The 17947-nt window shown below is 42.6% G+C and overlaps 1 protein-coding gene across 1 annotated transcript in view; it reads left to right on the top strand.

The window, feature by feature from the left end:
* LOC139740396 (histone demethylase UTY-like) overlaps positions 1 to 17947 on the top strand; it is a 145416-nt gene that overhangs the window by 112708 nt on the left and 14761 nt on the right. Inside the window, exons 6-14 of the mRNA XM_071650988.1 lie at positions 8834 to 9009; positions 11699 to 11733; positions 12144 to 12240; positions 13939 to 14164; positions 14858 to 14989; positions 15249 to 15377; positions 16160 to 16250; positions 16736 to 16939; positions 17426 to 17866. Of these exons, the coding sequence (XP_071507089.1) occupies positions 8834 to 9009; positions 11699 to 11733; positions 12144 to 12240; positions 13939 to 14164; positions 14858 to 14989; positions 15249 to 15377; positions 16160 to 16250; positions 16736 to 16939; positions 17426 to 17866 (1531 nt within the window). The remainder of the gene's footprint in view (positions 1 to 8833; positions 9010 to 11698; positions 11734 to 12143; positions 12241 to 13938; positions 14165 to 14857; positions 14990 to 15248; positions 15378 to 16159; positions 16251 to 16735; positions 16940 to 17425; positions 17867 to 17947) is intronic.

The raw sequence follows: 17947 nt of genomic DNA, 5'->3' as shown, positions 1-17947 counted from the left end.
TACAGTTGAACCTCTCGTATCCGGACAAGTCGGGACCGGGGCTCATCCGGATAAGGGATTTGGCCGGATACGGGAGACTCAATGCTTTATACATACATACACATGTACTGATTTAGCCCATTGTAGTACCTCATAGTAATGTGTATACTGCAACCTTTTCATTGTTACATTTGGGGATGTTTCGGGATGTTGAAATGTCTGAAGGTAAGCAATTTGGAAGGAAATTTGATGCAATGTATGTTAATCATATTGGAAGTAATATGTAATTCATGTGTGTTTGGGTAGGAGTTCTCAAGGAGTTGGGAATCCCCCTTTCTTCCCGTAATTATTTAAAAAAAATCACGGCGAGATTGCGTCCGGATAATAGAGAGATCAGGATAAAGGGAGGCCGGATAATAGAGGTTCAACTGTACCTAGATAAGGACGATGGTGAAGATGGTGAAGATGGTGATGAAGATAATGATAATGATGATGAGGATAATGATGAAGGTGATGGTAGTGGTGGTGGTAGTTATTATTGCTACTACAAGAGCAACTACGGTGTAATACAGGATGTACCACTTTTGCAGATATCAATACAATTACTATCATCAGTTATGAAACAGCTCTTGTATCTACCTTTCCATACAAATGAAGTTGTGTGAACTGCCTTGATTGTATTGCTCATGTGATTACATTCTTAATTAGCTGCCAGATCAGGAAACCTACATGTATGGTTAGTCTTTCATAGGGAGGGGGTGTTCTTGTCTACAATGTAGTATCTACTGTCTTGGGGAGAATGTTTATGAATTGGATGGAATCTAAATTGGGTTTATTTTGCTCCAAAGCCTTACGTCAGGGCTTCTCTGGTATGCTAGAATTTTATGGAATGACAAGGAATGTAGAAATTTTCTGTAAACAACCGGCGAAGTGCACTCAGAAAATGCATTCAGGAAATGTTGTAGGGAATGTGTAGGCCCTATAGTATTAACTGGTCATGAGATACCCCTGCACATGTTGATTATTCCAACTATTGAGTTCATTTGTGTCAAGTTTGCAGAAAGTGGTGTAGGTTGTCAACACTGATGAGTCATATCCATTTCCTCCAAGTCTGTTGGAGGAGCACAACAACATATCATATTTCTGCTATCAACTCATCCTCCCCTGCCTCCCCCACTCGTACTGGATGTGACTGCGACGCCCTCGCCGATGTTTGTACACAAGCTACACTTGTGGTACAATGGTCGACGAACTTATCAGGCGCACGCATACTGATAGTAGTTACTATGATCTATCAACCCACCTTCGCTCAGAGGTGGCAGCCAGTGCCGGCGGAGCGGAGGTAACGTGTGGGTGTGTTGTTTGTGTTGGTGTTTTTGTGTACTTCTTCTGAGTCTATGTCTGCTCCAGTTATACCAAGTCTGTGTCATTGTGAAAGGTTATGTCATTGGCAAGCAGTCACCAGAATAAATTAGGAAAAGAAATCATACCCGGTGCATTGTTACAGATAAGCACCCACGGCCATCTTGTCTGTGACAAGTACAAGCATTGATAGCATCTTGATGAAAACATTGTACCAGTAAATATGGAATCATTAGATATTTATGATAGAAGGAAGACTGGGAATGTGGGATTTTATGAGACCAGAATGAATCACTTTTAATGATTTATTGCTTTCACCTTTGCAAGCCCTACACTCTGTACATGTTTTTCAACACCCACAACAACTACAAGCATTCTTCATAGAATTCGTGAATACGAAAACACAATATTGAATTTGACAATGATTGTAAGATAACCTGTGACGACCACAGTCGCTTGATACCATATTCCTGCATTGTACATGCACAGACCAAAATGATTCACTTTCATGATTTAATGCTTTCAACGTTACTGTCCTAGATGTTTTTCCAACACCCACATCAACTACAAGCATTCTTCATTGAATTTATATGAAAACACAATGTTGAATTTGACAATGATTTGTGGGACGACCTGCGACAACCTCAATCACTATTCCTACAAGCACCGACCTTATGTTGGATATGACGCCCATAGGATGATCCATGGCAACTACACTGTACAAACATTTATAGCAGAGCATCTCAATGAAAATGTAATGTAGAATTCTGTGAATGCAGGATGACCACGGATGTGAAATTACACGTCTGCAATGATTTCTCTCATGAATCAAGTGCCTTCATGTTTAAAATCACGGCTGTTTTTGATAGTTAACATTCATGACAATAATGTACATAACTTACAGCACATCGATGAAGCTACGAAAATATAGAATTTGATATTAAAAGATGAAGGTGGAGGTAAAAAAGAGGTGTTTAAATAAGACTCATGATTGCATGTTGACATGTTCAAGTCCTCTGTGTTATGCTGCATGTCACTTGAAAACAGTCAATCAAAAATGTTGTTTCACTAAAAATAGATATTGCATTTTTAAAATATTTGAAGTAACAACCCATTTTGGTATACAGGCATTTAGCAGACCTAGATAAATTTTTGAAGTTACAAAGTCTATGTGATTGATTTAGGCGTAAGAATTGAGTACAGCACTTTAATCTTGTCCATTATTTCTAAATGAATGTAAATATTTTGGGGGCTTGCTCAACAAAGAAGTGGGAGGGAGTCTGATGACCTGTGAACACAAGTATACCAGTGGGACCAGATGTGGTTTTGTATATCAATGGAATGCAGTCAGTTCAAGTAATCTTACATACATACATGTACATACATACATACATACATACATCCATACATACATACATTGTACTGTACACATACATACATACGTACATACATATCTATGTACATTGTGTGTTCAGACATTTATAATACAAATGTATACAAATTGTACATATCGATGTACATACTTAATGTACATTCATTCATACAGTACAAACGTATATGCATACATAAAAGAAAATATAAGTATTGTACATACCTACAGAGCTATACATGTATGGGTATGCCTATACATTGTACATACACATTCATTCGTACGTACTGTATATAATTTGTAGATTCATTAAATGCATTTGTACATACTGACATAATGATTTCTGAATATCACTGTTCAAATACAGTATTTGCAGTAAACCAAAATCTGTCAGAGCAATATCTATCACTGGTGATTTTCTCTTCTTTTTTTTTTTTTACTTCGGTCAAGTCCTGGCAAATTTCCCCGCAGGGAAGACTAGAAGAGGGGCAATTCTTCTGTTTGTCAAATTATGGACCGAATAGCCTCCAGAAAGAAGTTACCCGTGTCGGGCATGACGTCAAATCGTGAATTTATTTTATTGTTTGCCTTTTGGATTCACAGACATACCAGAGACTGTTTGCAGAGTTGATGTGCTCACAGTACATTATTATGTATTTTCTGCATGCATTGATGCCCCCGAGGTACACTACCTCATTTCCAGACGTTGGATTTATGTTCGATGGAAAAGACGTTTTTGTAGTTTTTCTTGGAAAAAAGTGTCGTGCAGACATCGACCTGAAAGAAGTCCTTAAGAAACGAGCGTCATAGAATAAGAAACTTATCTGAATTCACAGACTTGAGACAGAGATCTTGCATTATGAATTTTGAGGAATGATAATGAGCATTTCAAAAAGAGATATGATGTCATGAATACGCTTTGATCGAGTCTGCTGTGTGTGATGATGTCATAACGTCAAGGATTTTGTGTCAGCGGTGTTTTCTGCTGCGGGTGGGGGGGGGGGATGGGGCTTGGCATAGAGGGAGAGAAATCCAATTCAGTTGTAGAGTCGTAGCGCATGATAATCTTTCTTTGTTTGCGTATGTGTCAATGTTGACCTCCATCCTAAGATCACAGAGATAAAAATGTGAGACATGTTCATGTGACTGAATGACGGAAGAAGGCGACATGAGCGATAGAGACAGACAGACAGACAGACAGACAGAGAGAGAGAGAGAGAGAGAGAGTGTGAGGAGAAAACAGAAAAGGAGCATCAAAAGCTCTTTCATGTATGCAGGTATTCACGACAGCGCGGCTAGCCATTGGTGGAATCTGCCAGTGAGGCAGTCGCAAGCGCACTGCCGGCCGGCGCTGAAGAATCGGAGAAGGCAGCAATGACGTGCTTTTCTCGCGATGACCGCATCGGGCATCCACGTCACATCTGCTAATTTTATGAGCCGGCATGCACACATGCTGCCCGTACACGTGTAGGCTTGTATTTGTGTGCATGTGTGTGTACAGTATCTGTGTCTGTGTATGTGTGTGTGTGTGTGCACACACTCTCAATCTTCCCCTGCACGTACACACACACAGACACTCGGCGTACGCTGCTCTTCCCTCCCCCCCCCCCCCCATCTCTCTCTCTCTCATCGTAACCTCCAATCCTCTTCTGCTGTCTCTCCCACCGTCGCTGACTGGGAGAAGAGTATATTACTGACTGCTTCTACTCCGTTGGACTCACAACCCGTGCAGTGTCGATGCCGTGTTCCAGCCTGCCGGTCGGTGCCAGACAAGCTGATAGTTTGCCGAAGCAGAAGAAATCTCTCGCTCTCTCCCCTGCTTGCCAGCATCATCTTCTCTTTGCATCTCGCTCTCTTGGTTGCTAGCTCGCTCGCTTCCTTGCTCATCATCATCAAGCCAGCCATCTCATGCAGTGACTGCGCCTCGCTGGCATCGAAGCACTCTGTCGCTGTTTGCCAACAGCAGAAGTTCCTACTTGGGGGAAAAAATCTGGATTCCGACGTTGCTGCGGACGCTCGATGTGACCAACTGTGATGAGACTTGGTCATGGGAGTCGTTTTGGTCTCTCCCTTGGTAACATTGCTCACCTTCTAACATTTTGTCGCAGATAAGTCAATAGTCACAAACGTTCTCGGTAGAGAATTGACGTCTATCTGACTGACGGCGGCTCGCCTCGCTTGATTTTTTTGCCTCCGTACAAGCCGGGCGGGTAGGCCTAGACTTTCACCCAAACATGAAGCGTCAAGCTTCCTCTCTAGACGACGAGGATGATGTCGATTTCTCGTTTGACAATCCAGTCTTCTGGTCGGACGGCGTGTCGGAAGAGTCGAACTCCGACCAGCAAGACTCCGAAGAATGCTACGATTCTGAGGATGATGATGATGGGTAAGTGCTTGTCGATGCTCCATCTTTGGTTGTCTCCCATGAAAGGATATCGAGAAAGAAATCTGTGAACAATGATATTTTTTCCTTTTTTTTACTTAGTCTTTGTGTATGCATAGGTTTGTGACTATTTCTTCTCTTATTCTTTTTTTTTGGGGGGGGGGCACATAGGCTCAGTCAAAAGACAAATTTCTGGAGTGCATGCTGAAAGAAATATCTGTTGGAAAGTGGATGTGGTATTAGAAAATAGTGCAAGTTGCAGCTCAGCCAGACCAAAAGAATGCAATGCAACATACATGTATGGTCTTCGTATTGGGAGCAGACGTTAAGTGCAATGCGGGAAATGACCACAGAGGATCTGTATCGGCAGATGTGTCACTTTTGCGCTTTTGAAAATGCACGACTTCAAGACGTGATAAGTTACATGTATGTGTGTCGTTGCTTTGTCCTCGGAAAACCATATAATAGCAAAGGAAGGAAGAATAAGCATCAAAGAGGGAGAGAAGAGAAAGACAAAAAGAAAGAAAGAAAAATGAAAAGGAATGAGAAGGATGGAAGAGGCAGGGATGGATAGGAAAAAAAGGACAGCGAAACAAAGTCTGAGAAGTTCAGAGTACAAATGTTTCTCGTATATTTTACATTAATTACTTGTTACGTTGTAAGTAGAACAGCACTTTCGGGCATGTCCTGTTGCTGTAGTGCATAAAGTGTCCATCTTCACAGAGAGCGAGTAAATTGATTAGAAGAGAAAGATGAGAAAAAGAAAAAAAAAAGAAAGAAACAAAAAAAGGGGGGAGAAAATGGAGAAAGTTGAAGATGTGAGATATACGGTGTCAGAGAAATAGAATCACCCATGAAAATTACGAGAGAATCTCCAGTTGTTGTCTTCCGGCACTGTTGTCGGGGAGCGATTGTATGTTTTGTCAATACAAACCTAATCAACCTGAAAAGGTAGCTACCTGCAGTCACGTCCAAGTGTTGGGGATTTACTGGTTCAGGGGAAAAGGCGGACACGGTTCAGGTGAATTGGATACTCACCTGTGTAAAGGAGGAGTCGATGGCTGCTTTTTCGTTACTGTTCAGAAAGAAGAAAAGAGAAGGAATTGTTGAATGACTAGAAGTGTGTCCTGAAATCATCCAAAGGGCAAACTTATCTCTGTAACAGGCCTTGTGTGTATGTGTGTGTGTGTGTGTGTGTGTGTGTCCGTCTGTCTGTGTCTGTTTGCGTGTGTGGGTGGATGTGCGTGTGTGTTGTGTTTGTGTGTGCTGTGTGTGTGTGTGTGTGTTGTCTGTGAGTGGGTGAGACTGTGTTTGTTTGTGTGTGTGTATGTGTGGGTGTGTTTGTATGAATATGTTATTGAAGGGGGTGGGATGTTGGATAGTAGAGAACATGATATCACATGTGTTAATTATTGCTTAATATGAATATCTAGTATTATATTCATAATGTACTGATGTTATACTGCATGTATATAACAGGTAAATTTTGAGATGATTACAAAATGTATTTATTTTAATGAAGCCGAATTTCTTTCATATAAGTTGCATACATTATGAAGAGAAATTGAAGATTTAGTTTATTGTGGTAAGGTTGACTGTTAGATTTAAAAGATACAAGTATGTTGGATGTAGTTGCTGGAAAAGGCTTATAACCCTTAGCTTCTTGGAACCAGGCATGCCTTGTATCAACTTTGTGGGGAATTACATAACCTGGAAGGCACCCTGTTAATTGAGCAACAGGCAGAAATACTGGCCAAGAGAACCGATCTGCATTCACGTGTGTGATAATGTATGATGGTGCTTGTCAACAAAAACTAGTGTTCCTGGAAGACGGCCATTCTGATTCTTGGCTGCTGCACTGCCCCCGGCGTGTCCGGTGCGTCCATTTTTAAAACTCGCTGGCAGTCAGCGCCCGATGCGATCACTCCCACACGCGAGTGATTTAGAGTGACGCATGGTAGGAGGGGATATCCCCCTCCATGCGCAGTCTCCCGTCTCGCCCACCAGCTATATCTGCCGGGGAAATCGGGCTTTCCCCGGCGGCCTGCACGTGTGACGAGGCGGCATGGCCATGGAGAGTAGTTTATGGTGTGGGTGGGTGGGGAGGTTGTTCCAAGTGATCAATACGATCGGGATGCATTCCTACACATGTGTAGTATTTGGGGGGGGGGGTGGAGAAGCAGCCCACACACAAATATAAAGGGGAGGAGAGGAAAGAGAAAGAGGGTGGGAACTTTATAGAGGAAATAATATTTATTTATGAATTGTAGTACATGTGGGTGAAAGGAACGGAAACAGATGTGGAATGGTAAGCTGTGATGATACTGCTGAAGATGTACAATGTACCAGTATGTAAGTTTACAGGTGGATCTACTTGTACCAACTTTGGACTTATTTCATCTCGCTGAGCAAACAGCCGGCTGACGATATGTCAAGCCGTTGGAACAGATGTCAGAAACATTTGCATGGCGGGCTCGGCTTTCGGATGAATGCGTCGCCATGCGAGATTGACGACGTGGTTGCCATGGCGATGGGAAAACCAGAAAACCATGTTAATGTATCCGATACTCAAGCTAGTATTGGCAGAGAGGGAAGAAGATCACTTTATGCCCTCTCTACGACGACTGCTGACGTCACGTGAAGCCCCGGAACCCGAGGATTTTTTTGCCGTTTTACTGATAGAGGGAGAGGAGAGGGAGATGGGGAGAGAGAGAGAGCGGGAGGGAGAAAGAGGGAGTAGAAAAAATTAACAGCATTATGCATGAGAACAAGAGAGAAGAGATTGATGGATGGCTAGCGCAGTGTGAGAGAAGAGCAACTGGAAGGCATCGTAGAAATGCACGTACGGAGAGAGAGAGAGAGAGTTGTCGCGAGCCTAACGGAACCGGAAGAAAAGGAGAGAGATGGGTTCTGTTCGTTTGTGCCTGAAGTGTGTCGTTGGCCCATGCATCCATCAATGTGGGCTTGTGCGTCTGTCTGTCCGTCTGTCCCTCTGTCAGTCTGTCAGTCTGTCAGTGAGTGAGTCTCGGTGATTTGAGACTGCTACGGAGAGTGCTCGAAATGACAGACAAATATATATATAAAAAAAAAGATTGGAAAGCGAAAGCAGAATACGAATACAGTTGTTTCTTTTGAATGAAGTGTATTTGGCTTGTCGATGTCATGTCAGTGGTCGTAATAAGAGAAACATAATACTCTGAAATCAAGTGGCTTCAATTTCAATTCAATGTAGCTACTGGAAATAATTTATTACAGGATACATTTTGAGTACAGTGATAGTATAGCTGACTCCAAGAAGCTATTCATATCAAATGAACTGTGAAGACCCTATATAGAATGCACAATGTGCTTGTTGGCAAGGGTAGATGAAATGAATTACAAAGTATTAGCATAGACCTGCTTTTAATACAATTGTGCTCAAATTTTCAGCATGCCTTTGTGACATGAGGTTGCTCTTGACAACCAGTGAAGCTTTGCAAACCCAGCCTTTGTAGTGTAACAACAACTGTGCACATTGGAAGTCAGAGGTCTAAAAAAAACAAAACAGGCTTTTTAGGAACAATCTGATTGTAAAGCTTCTTCACAGGTGCTTGTAGGCAGTGGATTAGGATCCATACAGGTTGTAGCGTCTACTGGCCTTTCGACAATTGCAATGTACACAAACATCTTGACAATTAGTGGGTATGGAGTGCCAAAAGTCAATAATTCACATTGCATTCTCCATGCTTGCATCTTTTCAGGGCGGTGCGGGCATTCCAGCAAGTGCTCTACATCGATCCCGGCTTCATCCGAGCCAACGAGGTTCACCTGCGCCTGGGTCACATGTTCAAGGTGAACTCCGACTTTGACTCCAGCCTGAAGCACTACCAGTTGGCCCTCATCGACAACAGCCCCTGCACCCTCTCCAAGCCACAAAGTAAGTTACAGCCCCCCTTGTGCCCCTCTTCCTCCCCTTCCTTCCCCTCATCCAGACCCACCCCCTTCCCTTCACCTTCTCTTGGTTTGTTACGTCATGGAAGTTCTTGCCTCGGTGCTTCAAGTCCACTCACTCCTTCTGAAGGTTGATTTCGTTGAGAGGTATATTGACGTGGGCGTCGGCTGCAAGAGAATCTTCATACCACACCTGAAAAACAGCAAAACTGAAACCAGATTTCATGTGGTAGTGTCCTTGTGCATCCCTGAATTATTATAATTATTATTATTTTTTTAATTCATTAAAAAACCTTCATGGTGCATTTAACACACAATGACAGTAATTTCCACATACACATGCACATACGTACACACACACACACATGCACACACACACACACACACACACACACACTCATGACGAGATGAAAAAGTGCATTGACTCGAAGCTAAACCTTGAAGGTGCCAAACACCACATAAAGGCTCTGTAGGAAGCATTGCTCCTGCGCCAATCGACATTGTAGGATGTAAAAGTGAGTTTCAATGTCTGCCTAGATGAAGGAAGGCCCCTCCAATTGAGCATATAACTGTGTAAAGTTACTGCGTGCATGCTCTGGCAAACACTTGTTAATTTCGAACAAGAGGTACATATATATTTTGATTCCTTAGCAAGGCATATCACAGATTGTCTGTGGCTGGTTTTCTCATTGGATGGCAATCATGTCCTGGTTTAGCTGTATGACAGCTGAAACATTTATGCATAATATCAATTTTATAAGGCTATTTTGGTGATATTCTGTATCCTTGATATAAATTGAAGAATTCAGATGCATATCATATTACATATGTGTAAGAATGTTCTGCTGTCAAAAATACCAATTTCAGCTGGTGATGGTGGGGGAAATCCCACCCCCATGCTCATCTCCCCTTTAATAAAAGAAACATTTGGAGCCTATGACAATATACGTGACCATTAAGGTTATGATGCTCTTTTCAAAATACCGCGCCCCCGACTCTGGCTGTTAGGGGCTTCCCCCCTCGTCGCTTCGAACAGTGTTGCTCGCAAATATTCTCAGCTGATGACGACAGAATACGTGCGCGTCTTCGTTCAATCATTTACGGGGCGATGCTCGTAGGCTTCTAACGTGTCGGGTGTCAGGTTCGTCTCTTCCCATCTTCCCAGAGTCTCTGGTTTCCTTCCGCGTGACTCTTCCCTTCCTCGAGTGGGATTTTCCACGTTGGCGTACGTGGCTCAGCCATGTTCTACTTCCCTTTCTTCCTGCTGGTCTCCTTTGGTCTGGTTTACGTCTTCCCGAACATTGACACTTGGTTTTTATTCCTCCGTCTTCCTCCCATACGGCTCTCAAAGGATATTGGCCTCACTTTGATAATGTTTCACTTTCACAAGGCATTTGTACATCATGTGCAACATTATGTTAAAAAAAAAAAAGAGTCTCGGTTGAATTGAAGTTATGCAGATATTTTCTCATTAAGTTTGTGGGAAAAAGGGCTTTTTTGCAAACACTAGGGAGAGAAGAGGCAGCTGCAGAGACACAAATATTGCTTCGTTTTGGTTTTGTGCGTTTTCGTCAAGCGTCAGCCATAGGGGGGAAAATGTCTGGTACTTAAGACTAGCCAGAATATGCCTTGTGCGGAAGTGGGTGGAGAGAGAGATATGGCATTTGCGCGCAGTATGAGCCATATCAACTTGGTTTCTAAACATGAAAGTGTTTTGATAGGAAGTGCGTGAATAGAAGCTCATTCATGCTTCCCCTTTGATAGTTTTCCAGTCATGTGTGACACGATCTATTCTTGGTACGGTTGTGCCATCAACACCAAAATAGAAATTAAGCGTGCTCGCGATAGCGGCTTGAAGAAACATTAACACATGGTTTAGGTGCCGGGATTGTTCATATTCTCTGGGACTTAGGTAAGGGAAACATGGGTCTCTTCCAAGTAGTTTGATTTTGAATAGCAAGTTGACTGTATTTCTTTAGAGGTAGATATTTTATTCAGGTGTTGCAAAGATACAGTGGTTCATGCAAGGTATTGTACTTGGAGTTATTAAGTTGACTCTTCGTTACCGAAGTAATAATGCATAGCATTTAATACTTGTGATGTACTCTTTTTTTAAGTATAATTAATTTTTTTTCTTGTTTTTTTTTTTCCAAGAAGATCTTGCTGCATGTTGAATCTGAAATGATTGCAAACTGTTGAATTTTGGTCAGTCCACGCAACATACGTTCACCACTAAGTCTAGAAATGGTGTATAACGCAGTGTTCAGTATCATTCAAGGGATGTTATTATCTCATCTAATCAATATCAGGCCATTCAGTTGAAAGACTGATTTTCAATGAACGTTCATTATTTGTCCTTCATATGTTAGAACATGTCAGTCCAACATTGACACATTCACCTAAAAAAATTTCATTGTGGCATAAGTTCTAATAGATTGCTTGCTTTGAGTAATTTTGGGGCAAAGTTGTCTCTCATAGAAGTATTATAAAAATCATAGTGATTGAATGGGGGCAATGCACAATGGAAGCAGAGAACAGCCCAACATCTTGGAAAAGTACCCATTTATTGTGGAAATACCCATCCACAATATTTTAGTAAATTATTTGTTCATGAAAGTGACTCGTATGTGACAGATGTGTTCATTTTTTTCTACCTATTTCTGTTTCTATTCCAGTCAAATTCCACATTGCTCATCTGAATGAGGTTCAGGTAAGTTTATAATATCAATTGTTGAATTTTTATCTTTCTGACATCTGGGGATAGCAAGATCAGATGTATTTCCAAGGTTATGCAAGTTACAATATTCATGCAGGTAGTCCCTTCCATGTAGCACGTACCCTTTGCTTTGATCGACCGATTTTCCTCGTCATTTTGCATGTGGGTGTTTTTAGACTGGGAAGGCACAAAACTTGGAGAACTGGCAAATTAGTGGGCATAAGATATGTACATTGTCTGACTGACTCATTAAGAGCAACGACGAACCCAAAGTTTCTGTAAATTATTGGACGACTTGGGATAGTCTCGGTTTGGATGTAACAAAAGCTGCGGCACTGATTCTATCTTCTGCGCAGAGTTTTTATTTGATGGTGTTTTGTTTTTTGTGTGATGACTACCAGCAGGCTAAACACAAGGTCGCCAAGGAGTCGTATGAGAGCATCTTAGCCCAGGATACCCCCTTACCAGAAGGGCTCAAGGCTACCACGTTCAGACAGCTAGGTGAGTAATCATCTCAGATTTTGTTTCGACCCCACTAATTTGAGATGGCCGGAATGCTCATTCCGTTCTAAAGGTGCAGAACACACTCTTCAAAGTTTTTAACCAAAGTACCCTTTGAAATTCATTTGTGGGACCCGGGGCCCGTTTCATAAAACTTGTCATCAAGTTGTCATAGATGTGACAAGCTACTGAAATCTTTGCGTCTGATTGGCTGAGAGCAAATTTGTCAGAGAAATGTGACAGTTGTCACTGATGACAAGTTTTATGAAATGGGCCCCAGAACTGCATGATTGTGTCCAAATTCAAGTGTCTGAATGAGGAAAGAGGACGTGGCCCGTGGTAAATGAAGGAAAGATGAATTGGAAGATGATGAATAGACGAGAGATGGATGTCACGTTGGGGGCCTTGAATTACATGATGTAATGGACTCGCCACTTAGGCTGTCATCGGAAGCTGTGATGGGTTTTTTTTTTGTATGGGAATCCCCCATAGAGATAAACACACACACGACATACACACACAATGTTGTGCAAATTATCGCAGCCACAGTTTGGCACATACACAAACGTAGTGCACACAGATCCATGCAGCTGTGCAAATCACTCAAGATATTTTGCTTTCCCTAGCGGGGCTTTTTCTCTTTTCTATTTCTTCTTTTTATACTCGATTTATTCTACTGTTTCTCCTAATCCTCATTCTTTCCCGTCTCAATTTTCTTTCTTTTTCTTCTTTTTTCCTCCCACTTGTTTTTATCTTCTGAATCTTTCTCTCTACTTTTTTTTTCTTTTGCTTTTTTGTTTTCCTTTCTTTTCCCCTCAGTGTCACTGTCCTCTGCTTCAACCGTGGTGGTGAAACAGTCGGCTCGTGAGACTTTTGAGAGTCGAAACTTGCTAGTAACACTTGTATAACCGGGTTCACAACTGCATCTATGATAGGTGTCCTTGATGTGGGCGATCCCTGCGGAGCGCTCTTGAGTTAATTCTGGAAACGTTGTGCTGATCCAGATCGTAGATTACAACACTGTTGACGTCAATCTGACTGTTCAGTATATTATGCTATGCATAGTCAAGGAGTTGGTCAAGTAGTTTTGGTATTTTGGTCTCCTGACTCGATGTAATGTACATATGAGACAGCACGGACACATAGTTTGTCTGCTACAGATTGCACTTGTGAGGGCATACTACTCTCATTTATGTTCTCTTTAACATTGAATATGAAAGAAATTCATATCAGACTGCATTTGATGACTACATGTACATTTGGCAGATACATTTTAATGCTCTTTTATGACATGATTCAGCTACTCAAGTCTCAGCATGTGTATGCTCCCATAAGCGTTCTGAGAGCTTTCTCTTTTGCTTTCAACTGTTGAGAGTATCTCTTGTCATTAATTCCCCAGTGGGTGGAAGATTTAATGGATTTCTTGTTTGTTTGAATGTGCTTGGGAGTGTCTTGTCTTGTAGAAGGATTTGCTCTGTAAAGAAAGAGTGATAGAGAGTCGGCTATAGAAGTAGGGTAATAGAGAGGAGGTGTCAGATATTATTTAAATTATTGGTTGATTGCAGATGTTTCTCTTTTGGGTTTTGTGGGAGGGATGGGAGATATTACACTGCCTATGTAAGTTTGTGTGTTGAAGGAGTAATTAATGCATGGGTGTGCAGATTTTTGTGACAGATGTGTGTCTGCTGCCCTCTACAGGTTGGCTGTACCACAGCTCTGACCAGCTGGGAGAGAAGACGACCCGGGAGACTCTGGCCATCCAGAACCTGCTGAAGTCGCTGGAGGCGGAGCCCAACAGCGGCCAGTCCTGGTACCTGCTGGGACGCTGCTACTCCAACATCGGCAAGGTGCACGATGCGTTCGTCTCCTACCGCCACTCCATCGACAAGTCCGAGGCCAATGCCGACACCTGGTGCTCGATAGGGTGAGAGTGAGAAAAGAGCTTGGCGGAGGGAGGCGTCTCGTAAAACGAGAGCATTGTTTCCAGCGTGCATTATTGTTCAGAATGTGCCAAGTTTGGTGATGCACCGACAGTATTATGTGACTTCTCAGTTCAGAAGGCATCAGCACTTGATAATCTGAAAACACTGTAGGCTTTAAATTAAAGCAAATGCATGCCAACAACATTTCAATCAATTGTTGTGGTAGCGGTTTGTGAGGATTCTCAAATTGAATGTTTAGGTCTGCCACCATTTTACACTTCGCAGATTGCAAATCCAATATCATAATTATATGATCAATAATGGAGTGATTTTTTTTTTTTTTGTCGCTTGGAAAAAAAAACCCAACCCCATTCCATGTCCCTGAAATGGAAATCTAGTTTGATATGAGCTGCAGAATCCTTTCCTTCAGCTTTCACAAAGTTTTTTGTGTTATGCATCAATAAATTATTACTGACTCTCTTGGAAGAATCTGCACCTTCTAATGTGTGTGTGTTTGTTTTTTTAAAGCAGATGTATGACGCCATACAAATTAATGTGATTCATCAGCGCCATTGTTGATTTATTGATAGTGAAACCCATGAGTAAAATGAGATGCAGGTATGAGGGTGGTTGGTTTTCAGGCAAGTTTTTACTCACTCCCGTTCCGTTTTGTCCCATCCTGTTTTGTCCCAAAGTGTCCTCTACCAGCAGCAAAACCAGCCCATGGATGCCCTGCAGGCGTACATCTGTGCCGTGCAGCTCGACAAGTCTCACACCGCGGCGTGGACCGACCTGGGCATCCTGTACGAGGCGTGCAATCAACCCAGGTGAGCTCCCGCACAGTCCTTCACTGTCGCACTTGACTACTAGTCTTACTACCATTGGGGCTGCACTCTGTAAGGCTAGGGATTTACTCTGTCTTCCATCATTTTGGACATCCCTGTAGCAAATGATTCTTTTCTCCTGATCACACAAAAAGCCTCCCGTATATTTTTCATACAAGGCACTGTTATCCTAAATTTGAATTCAAAGTATTTATTGATGTGTTTCGTATTGCACATTCTTTTTGCTTCTTTCCGTTGGCAGGGATGCATTGACATGTTACATCAACGCTTCTAAAAGCTCCAAGGTGGCTGTGTCATCGGCGCTCTCAAAGCGCATCAAACTCTTGCAGGCTCAGGTCAATAGCATGCCTCCCCCAAATATGCAAAACAAGTGAGTATGCTGTGCCAAGTCATCCGACCGTGTCTTCCACAGGTGTATGGTTGATTTTCACTGTTAATAGGATATCTTCTTTTCGTCAAGTTTTCTCAGAGTCCAGTGAAACATTCTCATGTTTTGTCTGGAGGAGAGATTCAATGAATCGATTTTCCTTCTTTTTTTTTTAAAACCATTAAAACGTTCAAGCTTAGTGTCTCATTCTTGATTTTCTCTAGGAGTCATCTGTCTTGTCACTTCTTGTACCTTCCCTGCCTCTTCTTTTTCTTTCTATCTTGTTTTTCTGAATTACATTCTTCTCCCTGTTGAATAGGAAAATGACATTTCACCTGTCAACAGTACATCATATAAATCCTCTTTTGAGTGATGCAGATGATGTCTATAAAAGTATACAGTAGTAGTAATCATTTTCTGTCCAAATATGTTGCCCAGGTAATGGATGAGATTAAAGAATATTGTTGATTCCATTCATTGTTGTTCTCTAGATAAAAAACAGATCTCACATTGATCCAGTGCTAAGTGTGTTCTCTGAATGGAACTCATAAGTGTTTGCTTCAGGGCAAGTATAAATGTCTATAGATGAAGGTAACAAAATTCAACTGGAAATGTCATGCTGATATTGTGTGACAGAGATTTCTGCTAAGGAACCCAAGTACCTTACTTTCTTCCTGCAAGATGGTGAAAGCATAACTATGCTGCTTGATAATGATAAGTGTGGAAGTGTGACTGTGTTGTATGATTGAGACTAACGCGATGCTTTGAAATGGTTCATTCGACAGAAACAAGACACTGCCTAGTATTGAGGAGGCGTGGAGTCTTCCTATTCCTGCAGAGCTTACCTCCAGACAAGGAAATCTCGCCATCCAACAGGTGAGTAGATCCTGGACCTAATCTTGGACCCAGTCCTGGACCCAATCCTGGACCCAGTCCTGTGCCCAATCCTTAGCCAGGCCCTTGCACTTTCACACCAACTCTGCCTTCTAGGAATGTGTTGATAAAAGCTTGATGGGGGCAAGTGGTGTGCATCCTGATTCCCAAGCAGAAAGTCCTGGGTCCAAATCCAGATTGTGCACCATCGGATGAAATGCTGTACCCACTACGTCCTTAATCACCAATGTGTATAAATGGATGCCTCATGATACTGGGGTAGTACAAATGGTAAAGCCTTCTGGCTGGGGAGAGTCTGCACTAAAAATGACTCTTGCGAAAAGAGAACATTGAATTTATATAACAATCCTTGCTTTAATGATTACAATGATGATGATACTAATGATTGTGATAGTGGGGTAATAACAGTGATCAGGCAAGAGTGATGCGTAACTTGTTTTTTTGTTTTTGCTTTTTTGGTCATGCAGGCGCGCTTGATGCACCCCGCAGGAGGCGCAAAGATGATGCCTCCGCCCCCCTACCCTGGCCACGTGACCAACAACCAGTACGGCGGCACCCAGCCGGGTCAAACGGCCAACGTCCCCTCCTCCCAGGCTCAGGTCAGCGCGAACACGCAGCCCGGCAATCCACCCAAGCGGCGGAAAAACTCAAACAGCAAGAAAAAACCACGGGTGAGTAGAGTGGCAAACTTCCCACATAAGATTTTGTGTGTCAGTACAACATTTTCTATTCCCTTTGAATTAAAAGATTCAGTCTTTTATAGACACTGGGATAATTATGGCAATGATGATGATAATGATTGCAATAAAATTAGTATGATTACAGCTATGATGATAATGATATTGTTAATATATGGTGCTTTCATAGTGCTTTATCGGAATTGGTTTTTGAAAGTCTTAAGTGTTACTACATGTGTGGTATTTTTACATCACTATTTCCGAGTGGTAACAAGACTAAAAGCCTGAAGTATTGTGACATGGACAGTGAGGGGGTTTTGTTTTCAAGCATATTAAGTTTCTGGGATTTCAAGGCTTTTTGGGTTTGCGTGAAATTTTGAAGCCTGTCTTGGTCATCGGTCAGGAAAGATAATAGACAGGTGGCAGTGAAATTGTTTTAAGCAAGTTTTCAATATGTTGTGTCTTCTTCACACGCTGCAGTCTTCCACATCTGTTGCTGAACTCCTGCAACAACAACAGCTTCAACAGCAGCAACGAGAGCAGCAGCAGCAACAGCAACAACAACAGCAGCAACAGCAGCAGCAACAGCAACAGCAGGTCGGTGCTGGCAACCTGGGGCACCCGACGCAACAGCCCCTCCCAGGGGGCCAGGGGTCACTGCCAGGCCTGCCCAACAGCGCCGCGAGCACACCGACTGAGCCGCTGGGAGGTGGCGGTGGTGGCAGCAACAGTGGCGGGGGTGGTGGTGGGATGCTGGCCGGCCAGCAGTCGGCCACTCCGCCGTCGTTCTACCTGACGCCGCAGCAGATCCAGCTGATGCAGCAACTGCAGCAGAACCAGGCCAGCCTGACACCGGAGCAACAGGTGGTGTTGCAGCAATTCCAGCACAACTTCTGGCTCATGCAACAACACCAACAACAGGTGATTATTCCTTCCCTCCCCTAATTCATTGTTGTCTAAAGTCATTTCCTTACAGAAAATGTGATGATAGAACCAATTAAT

The sequence above is a fragment of the Diadema antillarum genome, unplaced genomic scaffold (assembly GCF_040938485.1).
Source record: "Diadema antillarum isolate AM-2024a unplaced genomic scaffold, OU_Dant_1.0 seq00000853_RagTag, whole genome shotgun sequence".
NCBI classification, from domain to species: domain Eukaryota; kingdom Metazoa; phylum Echinodermata; class Echinoidea; order Diadematoida; family Diadematidae; genus Diadema; species Diadema antillarum.
The sequence above is the reverse complement of the archived record's forward strand: the minus strand, read 5'-3'. Positions and strand labels throughout refer to the sequence as shown.